The sequence below is a fragment of the Dermacentor albipictus genome, chromosome 2 (assembly GCF_038994185.2).
Source record: "Dermacentor albipictus isolate Rhodes 1998 colony chromosome 2, USDA_Dalb.pri_finalv2, whole genome shotgun sequence".
NCBI classification, from domain to species: Eukaryota; Metazoa; Arthropoda; class Arachnida; order Ixodida; family Ixodidae; genus Dermacentor; species Dermacentor albipictus.
In genome coordinates, this window is record NC_091822.1 from 127,638,677 (window position 1) to 127,660,183 (window position 21,507).

Genomic DNA, 21,507 nt, shown 5'->3' on the forward strand with positions numbered 1-21,507 from the left:
TCGTCTTTTTCATTGCTCCTATATAAGCAAACACGTAATTAGAGCTGTTGTTGATACCCACCTGCTGCCGAGGCTCAGCACCTATGGTGTTGCTCTGTTGAGCGCCAGGTCACGGGTTCGGCCCTTGGCCGTGGTGGCCGTATTTCGGTGGCAGTGCAATGCGAAAGTGCTCGCGAACGTTGCTTTGTTTCCGCGTTAAAGAACCCCAGCTGGTCCAAATTAATATGGAACTGTTCGCTGCAACGTGTATCATAAACCGCTGTGCAGCTCTGGGACGTTAAATCGCGCTTCCTTTTTTTTTCTCATATCGACAAACTGCATCTCATAATCGTAAGCTCATATATTAGAGTGGGAATCATCGTAGTAGCGGCTTCCACAGCGCTCCCTGAATATATGTAAGTTGTAGAAATGCGGATGTCTCCGCAGTGCTCGTGCAGTGCTCCAGAATGGTGGCTGCGAGGATGCCAGTACAAGGTTATACCGAACTCGCCTCATGCACGGATATATGTTTTATGCGAAGCATATTACGAGAGCTCAGCCCAGCTCCTCAGGCGCGGCGGTGTCGCCTTCAATGACCTTTGACCCCATGCCATACCACGTGACACCGTGACGTCACGACAGAGGAGAAACGGTGCTCCAACTCGCGCCGTCGCTCGCGGCGTCGCGGCGGTATATAAGCAGCTGCGCTTGTTTCTGAGTGGCTTTGGCTCAACTCTTGCAAGATGGGCTGGGTGGGAATCGAACCAGGGTCTCCGAAGTGTGAGAGGGAGACGCTACCACTGAGCCACGAGTACGATGCTTCAGAGCGGTACAAAAGCGCCTCTAGTGAATGCAGTGTTGCCTGCGCCGTAGCCCATTGTCTTACACCCCTTGGCGGATCGACGGGAACGCTGTCGCGTTCCACTCTTGAAGGCAAAGCATGCAGAGTAACGCATGTGTTGTTTCTTCGTCTAGCCGAACCAAATATAGCCAAGCAACAGCAGTTCACCAGGCTAAACAGTGGTTGAACAACTAAAACAAAAGGCTAGTATGCTTCGCATCCTGGGCTTAACCTTAGCTAAGCCACAGCCATTTTTTCTCTTCTGCATGCACGTAGAATAATGACCGCAACGGGCGCGCTAAGCACGAACTGAATTACACATATGACCTGCACATATATTGCCTGTATGCCACACTCGCGCGTGTGTCCTTCCCTGTCGACAGGCCGGCGAGTCAGCCTGATCGCGGCGTGATCGCCGTCGGGCGTACTGACTATATGCAGCACGCCGTGTGCAGTCCGTGACTGAGGAAGGAAATTGCACCGATCACGGGGCGCCTACTCTGATCGCATCGGCACCTTGAGCTGCCGAAAATCACCGCTGTCGTTTCACGACGAACGTACATACAGTTGTGCTAAAGAGTCCGCGGCGCGTTCACTTCCGGCGACAGTGGTTCGAGCTTGTGAAGAACGGGAGTTTGGCCGCAGCCTCCGAGATGGCCATGATATTGCAAGCTGCCAACAAAAAATTGCTAGATTAAGGAGAAGGAGGAGGTGGCGGAAATACTTTTGTTTGTCTCGTGTGTTTCGTGGTGGCCTCGCCAATACATAGGAGGTCGTCAACCATTGGGCCACGGCGACCTCATCGGCTCGAGCAACGGCGGAGATCTGTATTTTCGGGTCGGAGCTGAGGAGCACGAATTGACAACGCTGCTACATGGGAGGCCGTCAACCAATGGGCCACGGCGACTTCATAGACTCGTGCAACGGCGGAGAACTGTATTTTCGGGTCGGAGCTGAGGAGCACGAATTGACAATTGCACAGCTATAGAGGGAACGGCTGGCGCTGTAGTGTACTATACGGGGGCTGCAGGTATGTGACAGTTAAGACAGCGTGAGAAAAAAAAAGGCGGGGGGGGGGGGGTGCGCAAAGATTTGCCTAAAGCTCGTTCTGACATAGCTCCAACCAGCTTTGTAACTTGATCCAAGATATTGAGTTATTAATGCACCCGTTCGCAACGATTGTGTCTATCTGCGCAGAATGTTATCGCCATCGCGCGTTTAAAAAGAAAAAAAAAGTGTTTCTTTTTTTCTTAATTTAGAAAGTCTCATAAATAAAGCCACAAGCACGTCTGAAGCCACAAACGAAAAGGTTATGCAGAAATCCATGTACTATGTGCGTATATCGTTCCCACCGCTACCATGGCTGCTGAACGATTTCAGCATCAGTGTTCCCTCCAGTAATTTTCGTATAGGGAACTCTGTAGCCTTTGGTTCATGTTTTACCGCTGTTATAACGAAAAGCGTGCGTGCGGGCGAGAGTATACAAGGCAGCGAGTAGAGCGGTGCTCGACTAACTACGTTCGATCGTGCCCATTAACGGGAAGGACGTGCTCGCGTCGAACGGGAGTAATACCGGTGCGCAAGATCGTACGGGCGGTTCGCTTCCTCCATGGTGCTATATATCGCCGCTGATGGCAGGTCTAGTGGTTCGCTTATAGGAACGTTGGGCCATCATCCATCGCAAAGTTCCGCATAATAATCCTGAACGATCCTAATGTGGCACGTGGCAGAAACGGAGCCGTCGGGGATACGAGGAAGCCATCGACTTTGTGGCGCCATCAAACGCCCAGTGCATATATAGCAGCGTGGGGCCGAAAATGGAAACCGGGATTATACGCTGCTCCTTACCGAGCGTGCAACCTGATTGATATCTTAACGTGCTCGAGTATCGCTCTATATAGCAATATTTCCTTCCGTAGTAGGCAACATATCGGAGACTGAGGAGACACGGTTTCTGTTGCTAGAAGCAAGAAAAAAAAAAGAGGCATTCATTGTCACATTGCCTAGGCTTTGCGAAGATTCTTTTTCTCCAGCTTTGTGCAAGTGTATCTGCGTCTATTGCGGTTGAATGGGCGCTTTCTTGTTTGTTTGATATAAACCAGGGAATTCATACTTTGCTATCTTTAACTTTCATTACGAGACGCTATGTGAGGGTTGCTGGATAAACTAGTATGGCTTATTCCGAAGCTTGTATTTAGCTGTACAAGCCTGTGCGGGTGGTCTTTTACTGGGCACACTTGCTCCTTTAATTCTAGCACGTTACATTTTATTATTGATTGTAATGATTGTCATTGTTAATAGTCAAGCGGGGACATGCTCTCGTGGGGGATAGAATATCGCTTTCTTATGGGTGATTCGTAAATAATTTTCTTGCTGTTGCTTTTCGTTACTGTGATTTTAATCTTTCAGTTCCTACCCTTTTCGTACGGATAATTGTGCGTGTCTGCTAAGCGTTCTTCCTTTGAAGTGTTATGCATGGTTGCATGCACGTTCAACAAAAATGAATCGTTACCCTGCGCAAACAAGCGCGCGGCTTTTGAGATGATGTGGACGTGTGAGACCATATATATGTACAAAGTTTTACTCAAGTATACCTCTCATGGTGAAAAGTAGGAGAAAGCATGTGCCAAGCTAATATTATTGACCACTCTTTAAAGCTTTGTGAACTTGGCCAGGGCACACAATAATGCACTGAGGGGCGTGCGAACGATTCATGGCCTACTACCCTAACAATATTTATTATTGGCGGTCGTTTAAAATTCGAAACGCGTTAATCCAGTAAATTCTACGGAATGTCTATTGACGAGTTCTATAACTTCTCCCAAGTCCACACAGGCAACGCGCGATCTGTGGAGTTATACGGCTTTGACAATAAGTCAACTGTTATCGGCATTACATCTTTGTTCATTCTTATATTTGGGTAGACAAAGAAATTAATAGGTATTAAGTCGTAGTACCTTATAACATCTCCACAAGGTCTAAGTCTGAAATCTTTCTAAATCTGACATATTAAGGGTGTTCATCGCGTACTTGAAATCTTGCCCATGCACGGGGAGAAAAAGTGGTATACGGTAGTCACCGGTACCGTTAAGTGAACGATGACAACGGCCTGCGCTCCTTAATGCAAATGATGCGCGTTGCGCAAGTGCTATCACTGGTTTCAACTGCATATAGCCTGCCATCACTTTCGTGATCTCCACTAACAACAAGGAACGACTTTACGCAACTAATTTGCTATTTCCGCTGTCCTTTCTTTTCTTACTTTTGTGTTCCTCTTAGTGACTCACATGCTAGTACGCCGACCCGCTGGAAGTCTTCTTATCTTACATCGACCAATGGCTAAGGCCGCCGACCACGGTGCGTAGCAGTTACCAAGGGTGCGGCGCTCCACAGCAGCCGTGCATGAATTCAGACAACGCTTCATGCACGTGCCAATTAAGGTGGCTGGCAGCCTGCCCCGGCCATATTGCGCGCTGCGTTTAATGTCCGCTAATTGGAGACTCGAGACAAGTCTCGCTCATTAGAAACAAATTCACTCTTCCTCTCAGCATCAAGTTGCGCAACGCAGAGTAAAAATGCAAATTCGAACGAACTGACACAGGCCGTAATTAGTTAGCAATTAGTTTTGGCATTATATGCTGGACACAGTCTACTCTTTTGTTGCTGAGTCCGCTGGCCGAATCAGTCGCTTTAGGCAGCGTGTTGCAACTTCTCTGATATGTAACGGTCTTAGCCTTCCCGATAACAGCTGGGGCGTGTGGCCCACTGCTATTCGGGTCGCACTTCGGGAGCCGTTGCGGCTTCGAACGCCTTGAAATGGCATCATAAAAATCATCGTAACCGTACTGGTAAAAAGCGAACAGCGTCGCACCACATTCGTCTTGTTCGAAGCAATGCTTCATGCGATGCCTGAGCGTCGCGTCGACGTGAAACTCTGTCGGGTACTGAAATACCTGCCACGTTTAAAGCCGCGCTCACAAACCAGTAGTGGCCTGGCACCTCGAAACTGCATGCGGATTCTGTCGTCCCAGCTGCAATGTGAAAGCGTGGGTGGACATGGATAAACGCAGCCTTATCGTTTTGCTGGTGGTGGTGACGATACTGCAAGCAGGGTTATAGTCTGGCAGACCTGGCCGGCGATTGTTCCGCCATGGGCGTCTCTTCCCGCGCCAATTACGTCACCACGTGTCAATGAATTCTGTCTCTCGCAGAAATGTGAAAGCCCTTGACATTCACCAACACGACGCGACTGAGAGTTTCAGTTATACTCCCTCAGAATCGACGGCGTTTCGCAATTCTTTCGCTCGTACGTGGTTATATAGCAGCCACGTGCCAACATGAATGAACACTTTATACACGGGTGTGATGTGTTCAATAAGGACGCCATCATTTATTTCAAGCGCGCCATGCACACTCCAACGTCCTCATACGCGTGTAGCAACAGTGAGAATCAGACACCTTATTTCAATTCTCCCTGTGTTCGCCTCCAGTCACGCTCACGTGCTTTCCCTTTCACTCAACGCAGGTGACGAGAACCGGTACCGGCTGTACACCGGCGACGCCAAGAGCTACATCAAGCACCTGGGTCCCGTGGCGCCCATCGGCATCGTCACAAACTACAAGCGTTCGTCGACCAACTATGGCCGCGTGTCCAAGACTCGTCCCGGCCGCTCCAGCTCTTCGAGGGGCAGCGACCGGCCCCGGATTCCGGGTCTGCCGCCGCCCAATTACCTGGTGCAGGGCATCTACAACGTCGACTGCATGATCGACAAGGCGGCGTACCTGCGGAGCTGCGCCGTCCAGATGCAGCACCAGCACCACTTGCAACAGCAGCACCTGCAGCAGCAGCAGCAGCAGCAGCAACTGCACGCGCCCGGCAGTCCGGGGTCTCCGCTAAAGCGGCCCCTGGAAGACGCCGGAAGCTGCTGCTCCATCGACTCGGCGGTCAAGGTGCACATCCCTGCCGTCGACTACGACTCCGAGAAGTCCCGGCCCGACGAGAACGAGCGACGCCACCAGGCGGCCGTCTTGACGCCGCAGGACCTGCCGGCGTGGATACAGCAGGCCCAGGAAGAGGACCACATCTACGCGACGCTGTCGGACACGCTCAGTCTCAGGTGAGAGCAAGCCTCATGCTTCTGTGACGAGAACGCGCGCGCGCATGGCAATTTTATTGATTGTGCGTAAGTATCAATGCGCCTAAATCGAGCTGTAAATGTTCCAACTGGTGATTTAGCAGAGTTCTTGCGTTGACCAGCACAAATTAAGTTTGGCTCCTCTCGTTAAAACACGATATTTCATAACCTCATATTAGTTGTCACTAATACATGTTGGCTGTATTGGTGTCTAGTTGTTCTAAGAAATTTCCTGTGTAACAGAAGACTAACACCATGCGGTGACACAATGATGTGCACTGTCGTGTAACCTAGTTTAGTTTCACTGGATCGTTGCATAGACGATAATTGAACAAACTTGCTTATGAATTTTAACATGCGAAAGGAAGTTGTATATCAGTGGTGTGAGAAATAGATGCATATGTCCCCAGTACACATGTCTTTGCAGACAGAACTTCGCTTTTTAAAGCTTTGCATTGCCAACCGACACTCTGGCATGAAAGAAGCCAACCTCACATGGTTGGTACGAGCCTTCGTGCTCAGCTGTATCACCTGCATTACCCCATAACTCGGCCTCAAAGCGGCTGAGAAAGAGAAAATAGAGGGAATTATCCCGAAGGCCTATAAACAGGCGCCTGGGCTACCTGTGTGAAAGGTCAATGCTAAATTGCTAGCGTTAAGTATACGCAACACCCTTGCGGAACTTGCGGAAGCGCACCTTACATCCCGATAAGAGAGACTAGCTCAGAGTCCCGCCAGGCGAAACGTCCTCCAGAACCTCGACATCAGTTACGAATCGATGCAAAGCATTAACTAAGTCGACATTCCTCACGATCAGAGGCGTTATATCAAAATTAATGCACCCCCTAAAAAACGTGCACCTCGAATTCCACAAGGAAAGGAGGGCCGAATGGTCCAAAGCCCTACATCAGAAATTATACGCATCCAATGACGTGGCCTATGTCGACACAGCGGAACGAACGTCACTGTATGTCCCTCGCAGTGGTGGACTCCTCAGATCAAATGCGCGCTGGCGGTTGACCAACCCCCAACACCTACCCAAATTGGGCACCAGTACGCTCCTCCCTACCCGGAAACGATGCCACCCGCACCGCCGCTGGAGGATTCGTCAACTGAGCACCCGAGCGGCGCATGCTAGGAGCAGAGAGGGATCGCATGGTCAATTACCAGGAAATAACTCAGCACTACGGGTTAGCCAGGAGAGTGTGCCCACCAGCACACAAATCGCTTAACAAGCGACAAGAAGCAACTTGGAGGCGACTCCAGGCCTATACCCCAACCCCATAGCATATCACTATACTCCATCCCGGTAACCCATTGTGAGCAAAAAGCGGATCTGTTCCACGTTATGTGGTCGTGCCCAGCGGAAGATCACACGAATCACGAAATAAGTAATGCTGAGCAGTGGGAGGCCGTGTTGCTAAGCTTCGACCCTGAGCTCCAGGCCGAGGTTATCAAGACAGATAGAGAAGCCGTCTGGGCCCAGGGGCTTGTGGCCGCCTAACCACAAGGTCACCATCTTAATACCTTGTTTTTCAATAAAGTCTTTACTCACTCACTGCATCCAGTTGCAATATTACTTCGTGGTAAGATATGACACCAAGCACTAATTCTCCCATTGTGTTCGGTGCAGGTCCACCGTTGCCGGAGAGAGCTGTGCCACGCTCAGTGCTCCCGAGGAGGAATCCGACTCGGATGACGCCGGCTCGTTCACGACGGACGCCAACGACGACTTCGAGTTTCACGACACCCGGCCTTGCGGCGGCGAGGTGCGCATGCGGCCTTCGACCGGCTCGGACGTCGCGTACGCCACGTACGGCGTGGTCCAACACCACCATTCGACCGAGGATGGCGGCGGCTACGGCCGCATCCAGAAGCCCGCCGACCCGCCCCCGTACCAGGAGTCCTGCAGCATCGCCGGCTCTCGTAACGCCTCGTACTCCATGAACGACCTCGACCTCATCGACAAGATGGAGGACGGCGACGACGACCAGACGGAAGATGCATTCCGTGCGCCGTGGCGACAACCCAGGAGCGAGTCCCTCATGTCACTGTACAATCCTCCCGCTGAACAGGAACCCCAAGTCGTGGCCGAGGATGTCCTGGTCAAGGATCCAGCGGTAACGAGCGACCCTTACAGTCTGGGCCAGAAGGTCATGGAGGCCATCATGAAGAACGGACGCTCGTCGTTCGTCATCCGCCGAAACTACGTGCGCAAGGCCAAAAAGAGGATCGGCCTCAAGAAGCACAAGCTCGTTTTCGACTGCGAAGGCATCGACGACGGTTTCATGGCCGTTCGTAGGTTCCCTTTCCAGCAGTCCCGGCTGGGCGGCATCAACGCCATCCGCAGGATCGGCAGCCCCACGAGCCAGTGGCACGTGCCCGCGGGACCTGCCGGAAGGCTGACGGTCATCTCTGAGTTCATCTAGGTGTACATATGTAATGACGAAGGTCTTTGGGCCCTTTGAAGAAAGACGAGCGATGAAGCGGCCACCTATCATGTACATAGCGCTGCTCTCGTGTCTGTCGAAAAAGTGTCAAACAAGCACCCCCCCCCTGCCCGCCCCCCTCCAGGCGCTCCACGAAACGACGTGCGCTTCAGCGCTCCTTGATGGATGATTGAAAGCATTGGCAGATTGACAACCTTAGGATATTGCGATAGAGACATATCCTTGCGCCACAACTTGGAGGACGTGAGAACTGCCGTCTTCTAGAAAGGCTAGAAACACCTTCAGATGGAAGTCAAAGGTAGCGAGCAGGCTCAAGTCCGTCAGCTATAGGGACCAGGCGCAGCATTGCCTAGTGTTATCCCACTCCCTTGTGTGAACTACGGGCCGAAAGTAGACGCGATCGAACTACGTTGGCCAAGACATTGAACGCAGTTCCTTGTAAATCGTCCTTTCCAGGTTTTTTCCTTATGATACAGTCATCCTCTCTCCAAGGCTACGTCAGATCTTGCGTCAACCAGATTGAACTTCACTGCTTCTTGCAGTAGTGGGTTGCGCAAGATGGCAAAAATTCCACGTAGTTCCACCAGAGATGCATATTGTGAAGAGAGTGAAACAACAGACCCTTTTTCGTAGAGAAACTGCGTATATTTTTTGTTTTCCTTGACTAACCTGCCACACAATCCCTCGTTTCAAACAGTGAACGTCTCTTGCTTATCGGCCAAACAGCTTTCGTGTGCAGCCTTATTCAAATGCGAAGTGCCTTATATTGCACGAGAAACTTGTGATGCTTGCACTCCACAATTTCTCACTGGTAGCAATGTTTAGGTCACACGTGCACGGCTTCAAGTACGGTCACACTACAGTACCAGGAAACACAAGTTTTCGTGCGCTGTCTTGAAGGCTTTTTCGGCTGCGGCACTAACGATTTGAGGAGCTTTGCCTATTGCAGAATCCTTGCCAAAAAGCAAACTGCACGGACCGTTTCTTGATGTGCTCTAGTTTTATAAATCTACACCTTCTAGATCCTTTCAGTTCACCGTTCATACGTCACACATGGATCTGATGGCATGACAAAGAACTGTGTTATGTGGCCTTCGCCTGAATTAACAGCGTTTCACTTAATATCGAGCGCATTATAAAAAGCCAAAACGAGCGTTTCAGTGGGCAGCTACACCTATAAAGATGTCCATTAATAACGTCGCGTTTCGATATGCCATGTAGAGGACGTTAATAAGTGTCCTTGATTGCGCCAAACGTAAAAATAATAAGGGGTGTTCGCTCGTATTAGGCCGCGCATGCGTTGTGTCTGCCGTTTTGTTGGCGCTGCTGACAGAACCTCTCGTCGAGGCAGTTACTGCTGCATTATACGTGTTATTATTTTTTCTTTATAAATCCGCTCGATACGCCGTGGCGAGCAGCAACTAAATGCAAAAAAAATTTTTTTTTGAGCTCCTATCTTGTGTAACCGGGAAAAAAAATACGTTTCTTGCTTCCTACGAGTAACAAATTCAGCCATCACTGTAAATACACACATCGTTACCTGAACAGAGCACACGCTCTGACGCCATTTACTCATTGCCACTCAGTGCCTGTATGGGAATGTACGGCAACGGCACATGGGCACTCTCGTGCCTATAGTATGAAATCGTGCCTTACGTACGCTAGTAACCAATCATTTGCAACGCGTTCGTTTCTGGTGTATTGTACAATATGCGCGCGTTTCTGGGACTGCGCACCAGAGCGTTAGAACTATGGCCTTGCTGGCCCGCTGAAGAACTGACGTCATTGGACTGTACTGACCTGCTTTTGGTTGCCACTGCGCGAGGAATAGTACAACCAAGTGACATCACGCACAATTAACGTCACCGCCAAATTACCTTGATAACCCTAAAGTTGGATGTTCACAAAAGCGAATCGCGCTGTCTGCTCTTTCCTGGAACGAATGCTAGGTGATCGTGCCTAACAGTGAATGTGACCGTCGCGACAGCGCAGTTTTCGTTTCGCGAGCTCTTACGACGTCTCGCGTCTAATAAACGTTCAGCTCGTGCCTTTGACTATATATGCCATAGAAATGAGTTTGATCAGTGAGCCTGTCGTATACTGAGTCGACCCGTGGCAGTCCGTTGACCGGCGATATGTTCCCCGCCTGCCACTCAGTGCCGCTGATATTGGCAGCCCATCCGCCCTCTACAGGCCTGCGGCTGTCGCGAGGGCCCCGGGAAGCAACGCGCATGTGACATCCCCGAGAGAAGTGCAACGCGTGGCATCTGTACTATCACTCAACACGGGTCATCATTCACCTCTGAGGTGGGTAAACTTATCGAGAGGGTTCCCGGAAAGATTCGGTCGTCCACCTTCTACTTGCTACTAACTTCGAGTTCGTCTTCCTTGACAGCCAAGCACCGCAAACGTCAACGTGTTTCTTTTATTTTTTATTTGTCCAAAAAGAAGTAAAAAAAGCAGGAAAAACATCCCCTGCCGTTCGCCCCGCGAAGTGGTCGTCTGCCGTAGCGTCGTGCCGTCTGCTAGAGGAAGCCAGACGCACCCGCGATGACGGGTTGATTGAACCGGCATAGGAAAGGGCGGGCGTGTAGTTCCCCGTCGCTTCGCCGTGCGTCCAACGTGTTCACGGACGACTGCCTCGCGCCCCCGAACAATGGTATGCACGAGTGCTCGACCCCCCCTCTGTGTTTTGTGCGTTCATCTCCGCGATTGCCGGTAACCTCCTCCCCTCCACCTTCCACCCTCTGTGACTGCGCTAACGAACTGCCTGTAGGACTACATCTCTCCTTCTCTCTCAAACACCACCGACACCCCTGTGCCTCGTGACCCAAACGCGGGTGCCTGTGTGCAGCGGAGACGACAAACGGAAGTCAGCGAGATTCGACAGCGCGTCACGTCACCGAGGAAGTGACGTGACGCCTTCGACCAGACGACGACGATACCTGTTGGCATGAATTTCTAATATATTCTTCCGTTGCTGGTTGTCTTCGTGCTTCCTGTATAGGCGACGATGGTTGCGTCTTCGATGACACTTGTTGCTGTTTGTAGTTCTTTTTTTTTTTCAGTACCTTGCCAGTGCACCGGAGATGCACGAGTGTTATGGGTGTGCGTTTGTGCAGTGCGAGATGATTGACAATGTCGTCGTTTGCGGAGTCCCCTCTGTGAGCTTTGAGAAACCAGTCGCCGACGAAGACACACTCACACATTGTTGTCGAGACGATGAATAAATGCGATTACGTGTGAGCACCGGAATCATGTGTGTTTCATTTCGGGGACGGTGTTCCTGCCGCCGCTGATGTGTACCGTGCTTCAGCGTCGGTGAACAATCATGGGAACCACGCAATAGTTATTTTATGGGCGCCCTCTTTACGCCAGTATTCATGCAGCGCCACTCTACAGGCTCGTAGTAATTTCCGCGATCTAGATTTATCACAAATCACATAGCAGCAGCTGCAGCGGAATTCAGTCTTCAACTGAATCATCAAGATTCGAAGAAACCAGAGCGAGAGAGTTGCCTATATATAGGCCTACCTCTCTGTGGTACAAACAAACGAAACAAGAAGCACGTTCAAGTCAAATTTCCCTGCTGAAGTCAACACACACAAATATTTCAAATGAATGGAGGCACAAACATGGTACCAGTCGTCGACAGTCCGTGGTATCAGTCAGTAAAAGTAAGAATTAGAGTGGCATGGTGGCACCCCCACCCCCCCTTCATTTGATGATCGATGCGAGGTGAAATGTAGATTGGGTGAACAAACAACTCGTCTTTTAGAACGGGATTAATGTAGAGAGAGAGAGAGAGAGCGGGATATAAGGAAGGCAGGGATGTTCACCAGTCAAGAGTCTGGCTGGCTACCCTACGCTGGGGGAAGGCAGGAGTGGAAGAGAAAGAGAGAGGGTATAGAGACGTGCAGGGACAGTACTCGAGTCAAAGCCGCTTGTGCAAGCCAGACGTTCAGAGAAAGGACAAAAGTGCTTTCACTGCCATCTAAGCCGATGTTCGGTGGGGTCGGTGCTCTAGTACTGTCCACTCAGAGGACGATAATCCAATTTCCTTCTTACGACGTAAGGCAAGGCCCGGCAAACCGAGAGTCTGTTTCATGGAAGATACGTTTGCGTGACTTGCATAATTTGATAAAATGAAGCAGGCGGCCTTGTTCTCAAGTTATTCTAAAAGACTTGTTATATTAGCTTGACAGGTGGTGGTAACAACTTTATTGAGATTCTGCTCAGTTATGATCAGGCAGGCCCGAGTCCTAGGATGGCCCCTCACGAGGAGCGACCCTTTCGGCCCATGCAAAGAGGGCTTTGACAAGGGTCCCAAATGTAGCAGGCATATTCGAGCTTGGGACGTATCAATGTTTCATAAAGTTGTAGCTCAACGTCAACACTCGCGCTGGAAAAAATTGCCGCGTATGAAACCGAGCATGCGGTTAGCGTTGTTAAATATTTATGGGACATGCACGTTCCACGAGATATCTCGCTAGTGATATGCGCATCAAAATTAATTAATTAATTAAATTATGGGGTTTTACGTGCCAAAACCACTTTCTGATTATGAGGCACGCCGTAGTGGAGACCTCCGGAAATTTTGGCCACCTGGGGTTCTTTAACGTGCACCTAAATCTAAGTACACGGGTGTTTTCGCATTTCGCCCCCATCAAAATACGGCCGCCATGGCCGGGATTCGATCCCGCGACCTCGTGCTCAGTAGCCTAACATCATAGCCACTGAGAAACGACGCGGCGGGTTGATATGCGCATCAAGATATTTGTAAGAAGTTACGCAGGCTGGGGCTGCGTTATTGAGGGCACAGTTGAAAGAAACAGGGCAAGAGGAAGTCCGTAAGACGCGCATATGTTTGTAAATGTGTTAATGAGAGCTGGAATGGTCATGGACCGCTTATCGCAAAGCGCTGGAAAAGTACTCGAACGCAAAAACTGGTACACGATGACTTGTCTAAACACATAGCTGAAGTGGAACCTTTAACTCAGCGCCAACTATCCGATGCCGCCTATTGAAATAGAGGTAAAACACAAAAATGCTTCCATCAAACAACCGCTGAACCGATTCGAATAAAATTTGATACATTTTAGAGAAATATTTAAGTTCTAGTGACTCAAGGGAACAAAGTTCTCATTTTGGGCTTGGAATTTCTCGTTTTAACGAGATTTACGACAAATCGGTAAGTTGAAAAAAACTTAAGCACAAAGTTTACAAATCGGTAACTATGCATGAAAAATAGATATCGCGACTCTGCATACTGCATGTGTTATAGCATATAAAACGGACAACTTCGATATATAAGTTTACAGCTTACTTAGTGAAACTGTTGCAATGTGTATGAGGGTTTTGCTTACAGTCCTGCTTACAGATTGGTGGCATATATTTCAGCGTGGTGTATAACAGAAATTTTGTCGGCTTGAGATGTAGTCTTAGTTGTAGTTGGCATTCTTTTTATATTATTATTTAACACTGAGTTTCAAACTTGAAAACTTAGTACATGAATGTGTTTTCCTTTTCCTTTTTTTTCTTGATTTTGAGATTTTCAACAGATTTCAAAAAAAAAGAAATGAGAGCCTGAGTAAGAAAATTTGCTTCTACAGACACTAAATTTTAACTTATTCTTTCAAATGCAATAAACCTCTCAAAATCAGCGCTCTGGCTGCCGAGAGAGACGATTTCTGTGTTCTCATGTATTTCGATAGGAGCTGCCGAGCCAAAGCTTCCTATAACCGCCGTGGTTGTTCGGTGGCTTTGACGTTGCGCTACTAAGCGCCCGGTCGCGGGATCGAATCCCGGCCGCGGTGGATGACATTTCTATGGGGGCGAAATGCAAAAACGCCCGCATCCCGTGCATATGGTGCACGTTAAAGAACCCCAGGTGGTCAAAAAATTAATCCGAAATCCCCTACTATACGGCGCGCCCTATAATCAGATCGGGGTTTTGGAACGTAAAGCCCAAAAATTTAATTTAATTTTAAAGCATATTGTCAATAGCTACAGGAATATCTCCGTCGACAGGTAGAGAGTATGTAGATCTTCGGTCACGAGGGATGTTGGGGAACCAAAGTATTGATCGTGAGCTCGCCTGCGGCATGGTACGTATACGCCATGCAGGCTTCCCAACACGACCGAATCTGCTATAGGGACAATATCGCCACTACCACAATTGCACTCATACAGGGACGAGCACGGGACACTCTAAGCTACACCCGGACGTTTCAAGACGACAGGGCACAATCATCCGACAAGCTTGGACGAACAATTTACCCACTCAAGCATGAGCGCAGGCTGCGTTCCTGCGGGGTCTACTCGCTGAAGACTACCCATCGATGTAGCCACTGTGGTGTCTGTCTCAGCGGACCAAGACGTGTGCCAATGCCATCCAATAATATAGCCCCTCCTCCTACACAAACCCTCACCTCTCTTACCATTTCCTTACGCCTAGGGGCTGACTGGCGCAACCGCCCTTCACGACCAACAGTTTTTTGCGCACCTTATAACTTAACGCTGAAGGATGCCGCAAGCGATACCCTATAGACTGAGGGCGTCCATAGATCTTTTTTTTTTTGAATTCTTACAATAAACTGTTATATAATAGGTTGAATATGGACCTCCTTGGAAAAACATATACTTGGGAAATTTCAATTTTTTTTGCGCATGTAGAGTGCGACAGCTATTGGAAACATATTTCATAGATATGCCATACAAATGCCATATATTCCAGTATTCCATGCATTCCATACAAAACATATTCCATACCATACACTCTTCGACGTTTAATTGTTTAGGATCGACAGCATCATTACTGTGTGACCTCTAGTTTGCCTCATCACCAAAATGATAGAAAGAAAGAAAAACTAAATGGAGGGAGAGATTAAAAGGGTGAGTTTGTCGTAACGCAAGTGACCGAACCACGCATTGATCCATAAACCGGTCGCGCCCGCTCGCAACTGTGTGGCTTAGACATCCAGTTGGTTCGTTCTCGTTAAAGTAATAAAAAAAGGTAAAGCAGCGCAAACCAGACTGCAGACCTCCTTTCGTCCTGGCGCAGTCTGTGCCAGGCTGTAACTTCGGCTATACACACGCGAACTCGCTATGTATACATAAATATAGGAAACTCGAGTGCAGTCAAGGGTGAAACTCTGTGACTTCGATCTGCAGGTGCGACGGTGCTACCTGTCGCCAGCACTGCACCCACGTGACTGCTGCACTGCAACACTGTTTGAGTGGGAAATAAGCCAACTAACTGCGCGTTGCTGCGAGTCACCGTTGAAAGTGTTCGTGTGCACAAGCACTGGCTACGGACACACGCACACACACGCGCTGTTACTGCAACGTGTCAAGGCGCTTTTTCACAGGCGGCTGCTTCGTGAAATGAGACGCAGCGTGTGCGCGTGAGAGTGCACAGAACAACTAGCACCTGCTCAAGGCGAGAGAGACACGGTACTACGCGAGTATATATATTTAACAAGCTCGGCACGGGCTATATACCGACACCGATGATTAGTCGCTGCGAAAAAAAACCTCGCGATTCATGCGTTGTCATGCGACCGTGAGAGAACAAACATAGCTGCGAGCATGCAGCGAAAGTAATGGCGAAATTGGGGTCTCGGGGTATAGCCGGGGCAAACATAAAAGTTGTCGTGGGACTCAATGCCTTAACGCCTTCCCGACTCCTTTAGCTAGCGCCTCTATACCGCCTCTATACATACATCGCGTGCGGCACAGTTAATTGCAGTTGTCACTCGCAAAGTTGGTCACTGATTTGTCCAGAGGCTTGGAGGTTCAAGACAACCAAGGAGAACGGGGGCGTTAGGCAGCAGTGGTGCGTTTAGATGTCTTCTTCTTGTTTTTCTTTTTTCTGCAAACAACTCTCTGCCACGTACTTACTGCCCCAGGATTGTTGCGACCTTGTGTTAAGAACGAAGCGACGCAGCGAATCAATGAATCACAATGAGGAGAAAGGGGGCGGGGCGGAGGAGGGCGTAGCGCACGACAGCGCGCGTTTAGTTACATGCGCGGAGAAGCAAGCACAAAGAAAAAGTATAGACGATTACTCAGAACGAAAAAAAAAAAACTGTGCAGTACCCATCGACAACGACTGTCAATGTAAGAGAATAGCTGAATGCTTCTGGAAAGATATTCCCTTTACGAAATGAATGATGCCCTGGAAGGCGCACATTTGTTGCAGCGAGGTAATTTCGGCAGCGTTTGTTATTTTAGTGCGTATTTTAGCATAAAACATAGCCGACGGCCCGCAGGTCTGTATAGCGGTAGCATAGGTGGCTTTACACATAAGCTATAGGGTGACTAGAATATCAGCCAATTCGCCATATCTGCGTCTTTGTCCCCAGCGGCGCGAACAACGCTGGCGCGGAAAGCGAACTGTAAATTTTTAGACGCCCCAGAGCTTTCGCGACAGCGTGTGCGTCTGAGAGATAAAGAGAGCTTTAGGCCAATGTACCACAGGGAACCGTATACGCTAACCCTATAGGGTACCGAAGTGCTGGGTTCCTATAGCTCTTCGTATGTCGGTGTTTGCGTGCCCGAGCGGGAAAAAAATAATAGCGGTGTTGGTTTGCGTCCCCATACGCAAGTTATTTAGTCACGGTGGCGCTTTCATTTCTTAATATAAATAGCTAACCATAATATGACGCATAAAAAATACTTTTTCATGAAATATAGTTAATTTACGCGTCAAAGGTGTCTGTTGACACGAATCAAACCAGCTATACATTCGTGTGGGGTCGCGATTATAGGCGAGCTGAAGTAATCCAAGGGGCAAGAAAGTTTCGCGTCTGGTTTACCACGGGTACGGCATGTTCGCTGCCAAAGTTTAGATGTAACTCTTTGTGGTGTACTGGCATGTAGGCACTCGGGGGGATGCATTGTCCTAGTATCGGGTATAGGTTATAGTAAAGTGTCAAATAAGTCAAAATATTATAACAGGTAAGCTATAATCGAAAGATAGAGATTATAGAGCCTGCACGATTTCTTGAAACTGGAAATTATACCTTGACCATAAAGTGAAAAGCAAGTGAAATTTTGGTGAAACAAAACGAGGCTAAGAAATTTTGTATTCAGAGTTAAAATCTCACTGATCCTAAAAGAAAATTTTGGATGGCAGCGCTAACCTTCCCGTCGCTATGCCCAAGTGCAGAGGCAGCGAAAGAAAACACATTTTGAACAGTTAAATCTAATCCAAGAAAGCGGAGTGGTGTTTCTAGGGTTCGTTTTCTCAAGTTAAGAAATCGTCGACAAGAAATTTAAAAAAATATTTCTATGGTTCCATCTTCTCTACACACATGACAAATCGGTGAGGGCGCCAGACCAGCCCTGTATAAATAAAAATTTTAAGAAGGTATGCGACAGCGAAGCCTACTAATAGTGACTTCATTTTTTCTAGATTGGCAAAGAGTGCTTTTCCAGGGGTATAGCAAGCGTTTAAAATCCGAGTAATTTATTATAAAGAGATTTATCGCGTCATCATTTGCCTCTGAAATCTTGCAGATCGAGGCTGATGTAGGGAGAACTTGAATGGCTCGGCCAACTATAGCGATGCTTTCGGCAATGAATCAGCAGTTTTATTTAAAACTAGGTCTGTATGCCAAAGTACCCACACCAAATGGATATTAGTTAAGTGTTGAGGTACTAAGAATTTAAGCACCCGCAAAACCCGAGGTTCATTAGGCGCTGTGAGTGAAGTACACAAGGACAAATAATCAGTAACAACGTCTACATAATCTATTGTTGGGCTTAATTTACGAAGGGCCAGTACTACTGCTAAAAATGTGGCAAGAAATATTGGCGCGCAGTGTGGAAGCCGCAGCGAAAATGGCCAATCGAGAATGGGGCTTAATATAGCAATACCACATTTTTCTTGGTTCTGCGTGGCATCAGTCGCTATTGAATTGAATTGAATTTTATTTCTCGTTCATTCACGAGGGTAGACTGAGACTAAATGCATAAAGCCTGACAAAAGTCTCAGCCCCCGCGACTACATTTCCTGTGATTTTATTAAGTAATCCTGTAAAATGGTACTTAACATTCGGTAAGGTAAGTCTTATGCATTGCTTGGAAAAATATCGTCAAATGGTATGTTAAGAGAATTTTCCCCGTCACAAATGGGCTTTGTCTCTTTGAACCTAACGTCCAACAGACCGAGAAGAGTTTGTATAAAATTAACTTGAGGAGTGTGGAATCGAGACCAATGTGCATCGAAAAACATAGGCTGAGGAAGGAACACCGTTTGGCAACGTCTTAATGGTGATTCGTGCGCCTTCAAAAAATGTTTGTATCGCGAGCACAAGAAACCGAGTTACAAGACAAGGAATGCTTGCCTATAGATACAAAATAGTATATGCTACAAATTTAGGCAGCCTTGAACAAAGCCTTAATGCCTGCTTTTCTAGGAGAACAAGGGAGCGAAGCTTATAGGCAGGCGCCCCAGAGCCGAATTCCAGGACAGTGAGTACATACATACGGTAGATTGATAACAAGGTAGCCCTGCGCATCCCTGATCGACTGTTTCTCAGTGTATACGTAAAAAACCCACCGCTCGATCGCCCTTAGCTGTAATATCATCAATGTGCGCGCGCCATGAAAGAGAGCTGTCTGATATAACGCCAATATACTTAACAGCATGTACTTGTGGAATGAAATCTAGCTGGTACGACAGAGATATATGTGCTGGGTCCTTCAGAGGAAATACGAGCAATGAGCACTTGTTCCCGTTTAGAGCCAGACGAATGGAATTCAGCCAAGCTTGGCTTGGCTTCGGCCAAGCTAAGCCAAGCAACCTTTGCAGACTTTCATAAAGTGTATGAATATCCGTTGCCGATGAGAAGAATGCAATGTCACCCACATACACGTAAGTGTACACGTCCTCTTGGGATGGAGTGGAGCTTAGTACAGTATTGAATAAAAGCGGAGATAGCACTGAGCCCTGTGAAACTCCTTTTGCCTGTCTATATGTGCTCGATGAAAAGCCGTCCAGAAAGCAGTAAAATTTTCTGCCACTTAAAAGTTGCGTAATTCATGCTTGCAACCATTTCGCGAACTAAAGTTCTAGCAGCCGGCTTACCAATATCTCGTGTTCGACACTGTGGTATGCCTTGGTGATATCAAGCGTAACCAATACCGCATACTAACCTTGGCGCCGTGCCTTCCAGGTCTATATGCGCCTGCAATATGAAGCGCCCCTGCCTGAACCCAATTCGACATGGCTTTCTTGTATTAATAATATCCATAGCGCGAACATGCAGGGCTCTTTCTATCAACTTTACCAAATTTAATATAAGGGCGATTGCTCTAATGTTGTCTAGGGCATAACCCCCTCTTGGGGACTGGCCAAGAACCGGGTAGTTCAACATACCAATAAGAAAAAAGAATGATAAAATACTGTAAACAAAATAATATATAGATTGTAGCTTATTATTTTAATAGAGTGAAGGAATAAATGAAAACAAAAATATAGCTAATTAAATTAATTTTGCTGAAATAGAACGAAAACTTAAGTTTTTATTTTATAGTCGAAATCTTTCTGACGCAACAATGAAATACCAGATGGCATCGCCAACCTGTGCCCAAGGGTCGAGGCCCCCATAAATAGCAAACTTTGAACATTTAAGCCTAATCTAGGAAGGTAGAACGGTGTTTCTAATGTGCTTCTTCATTGTTTCACGTTCCCCGTAAGAGTTTGGTGAAGGAGCCAGGCCAGCTCTGCGTAGCGCATTCTGATCTGCAGTACGTGTTCTTCACTTCCCGAAGGAGTATGATGTCAGCATGCCGCGTGAAATGCTGCCGCGAGATTGAACAATGGGACCACGCCGGCCCTGGAGAGAAGCAGTCTTTATTGACACCCCACGGCAAATCTTGTAAGCAGGGAAGAGATTGACACGATCGGATCCGTTACATATAGGTAGCGGTACAAGGTAGATCGATATGTTTTGAGGAAGAGAACGATTTTGCATATAAACATGCTAGAGTTAAAAACACGTACAGCATACTTGATTAACTCAAGCAAGCTAAGTGAATGACACCGCCGCGCTTCAAAGCGGATGCTAATAAATATCATCATCATCTTCATCATCATGGAGCGGAGGAGGAAAACCTAGAGTCGAGGATCGTTTGAGACACGGAGGTAAGACGCAACTGTCACAGAATCTTGAGCGTGAATAAAGGTTATATGTAGCTACCGTTATAGTAAATCCATTAAGCAATTTACGCGTTATGTAAACGTGTGCTATGCAATCGAAACGCGACACTCGGAATGCGTTCCTGGCCGAACTTTCTTGCACCCCCGGTGCGCCTGGGAACAACGATTTTTATTTATTTTTATTTAGTTATTTACTTTCAGCGCCCGGAGGCACTACAGAAAGGAGTGGGGTAAACATAACAAACAATTGGTGCAAAGAACATTGAATTTGAGCGAAGGCATGTTGAATGGCGTTCTTGAAGTTAGTAATGTCCGTGATGGCGGCGATGGCAGTGGGAAGATGGTTCCATGCCGTGCTTGTTCGAAGAATGAAAGAATCACTGTAAATATTAGTCTTACATGCATATGATGCATATGATGCATTCTTGTATCAAATGGAAGCGAGTGCCTTTGTGATGGATTGTGTCTGCATTCGGCCCCCTCAGCGATGCCCCAGGGTTCACTAGGGACGCAAAAAGGTCCGGCCGCCATGCGGCCTGAGTGTCACGCTTCAATCGTTGTGTATACCTTACACGTCCATGACTCAATCATGTGTTTGCCGCTACAGCATGCAGTGTACAAATGTAAAGCCACGTGTCGCATATCCATAGCGCACGTGTGCATACCTGCAACCATCATTTTGTGCATCTTGTTGCATCAGTGTCAGTGAATATGTAAGTCAAGCTTGTAGGCTACTGTCTTGTGATGTTGTGGAACTATACAGTGCACCAGACTAACATCTTCTAGGCTGTGCGCTATAGCGTACAGTTCATTGAAATGTTATTCAATTTTAATCGTCTGTGAAGTAATACTGTTTTTCTAAACATGCGTAGTGCTCCGCATTCAAATATATATGTTTTGAGTGTTTTGTATAAGTTGAAACAATTTATCGTC

The 21,507-nt window shown here is 47.9% G+C and overlaps 1 protein-coding gene across 1 annotated transcript in view; it reads left to right on the top strand.

Moving 5' to 3' along the window:
* Positions 1–11,652, top strand: part of LOC135897380 (uncharacterized) — a 160,324-nt gene extending 148,672 nt beyond the window's left edge. Inside the window, exons 3-4 of the mRNA XM_070533967.1 lie at positions 5,346–5,937; positions 7,589–11,652. Of these exons, the coding sequence (XP_070390068.1) occupies positions 5,346–5,937; positions 7,589–8,384 (1,388 nt within the window). The 3' untranslated portion in view covers positions 8,385–11,652. The remainder of the gene's footprint in view (positions 1–5,345; positions 5,938–7,588) is intronic.
* The last annotated feature ends 9,855 nt before the right edge of the window (positions 11,653–21,507 follow it).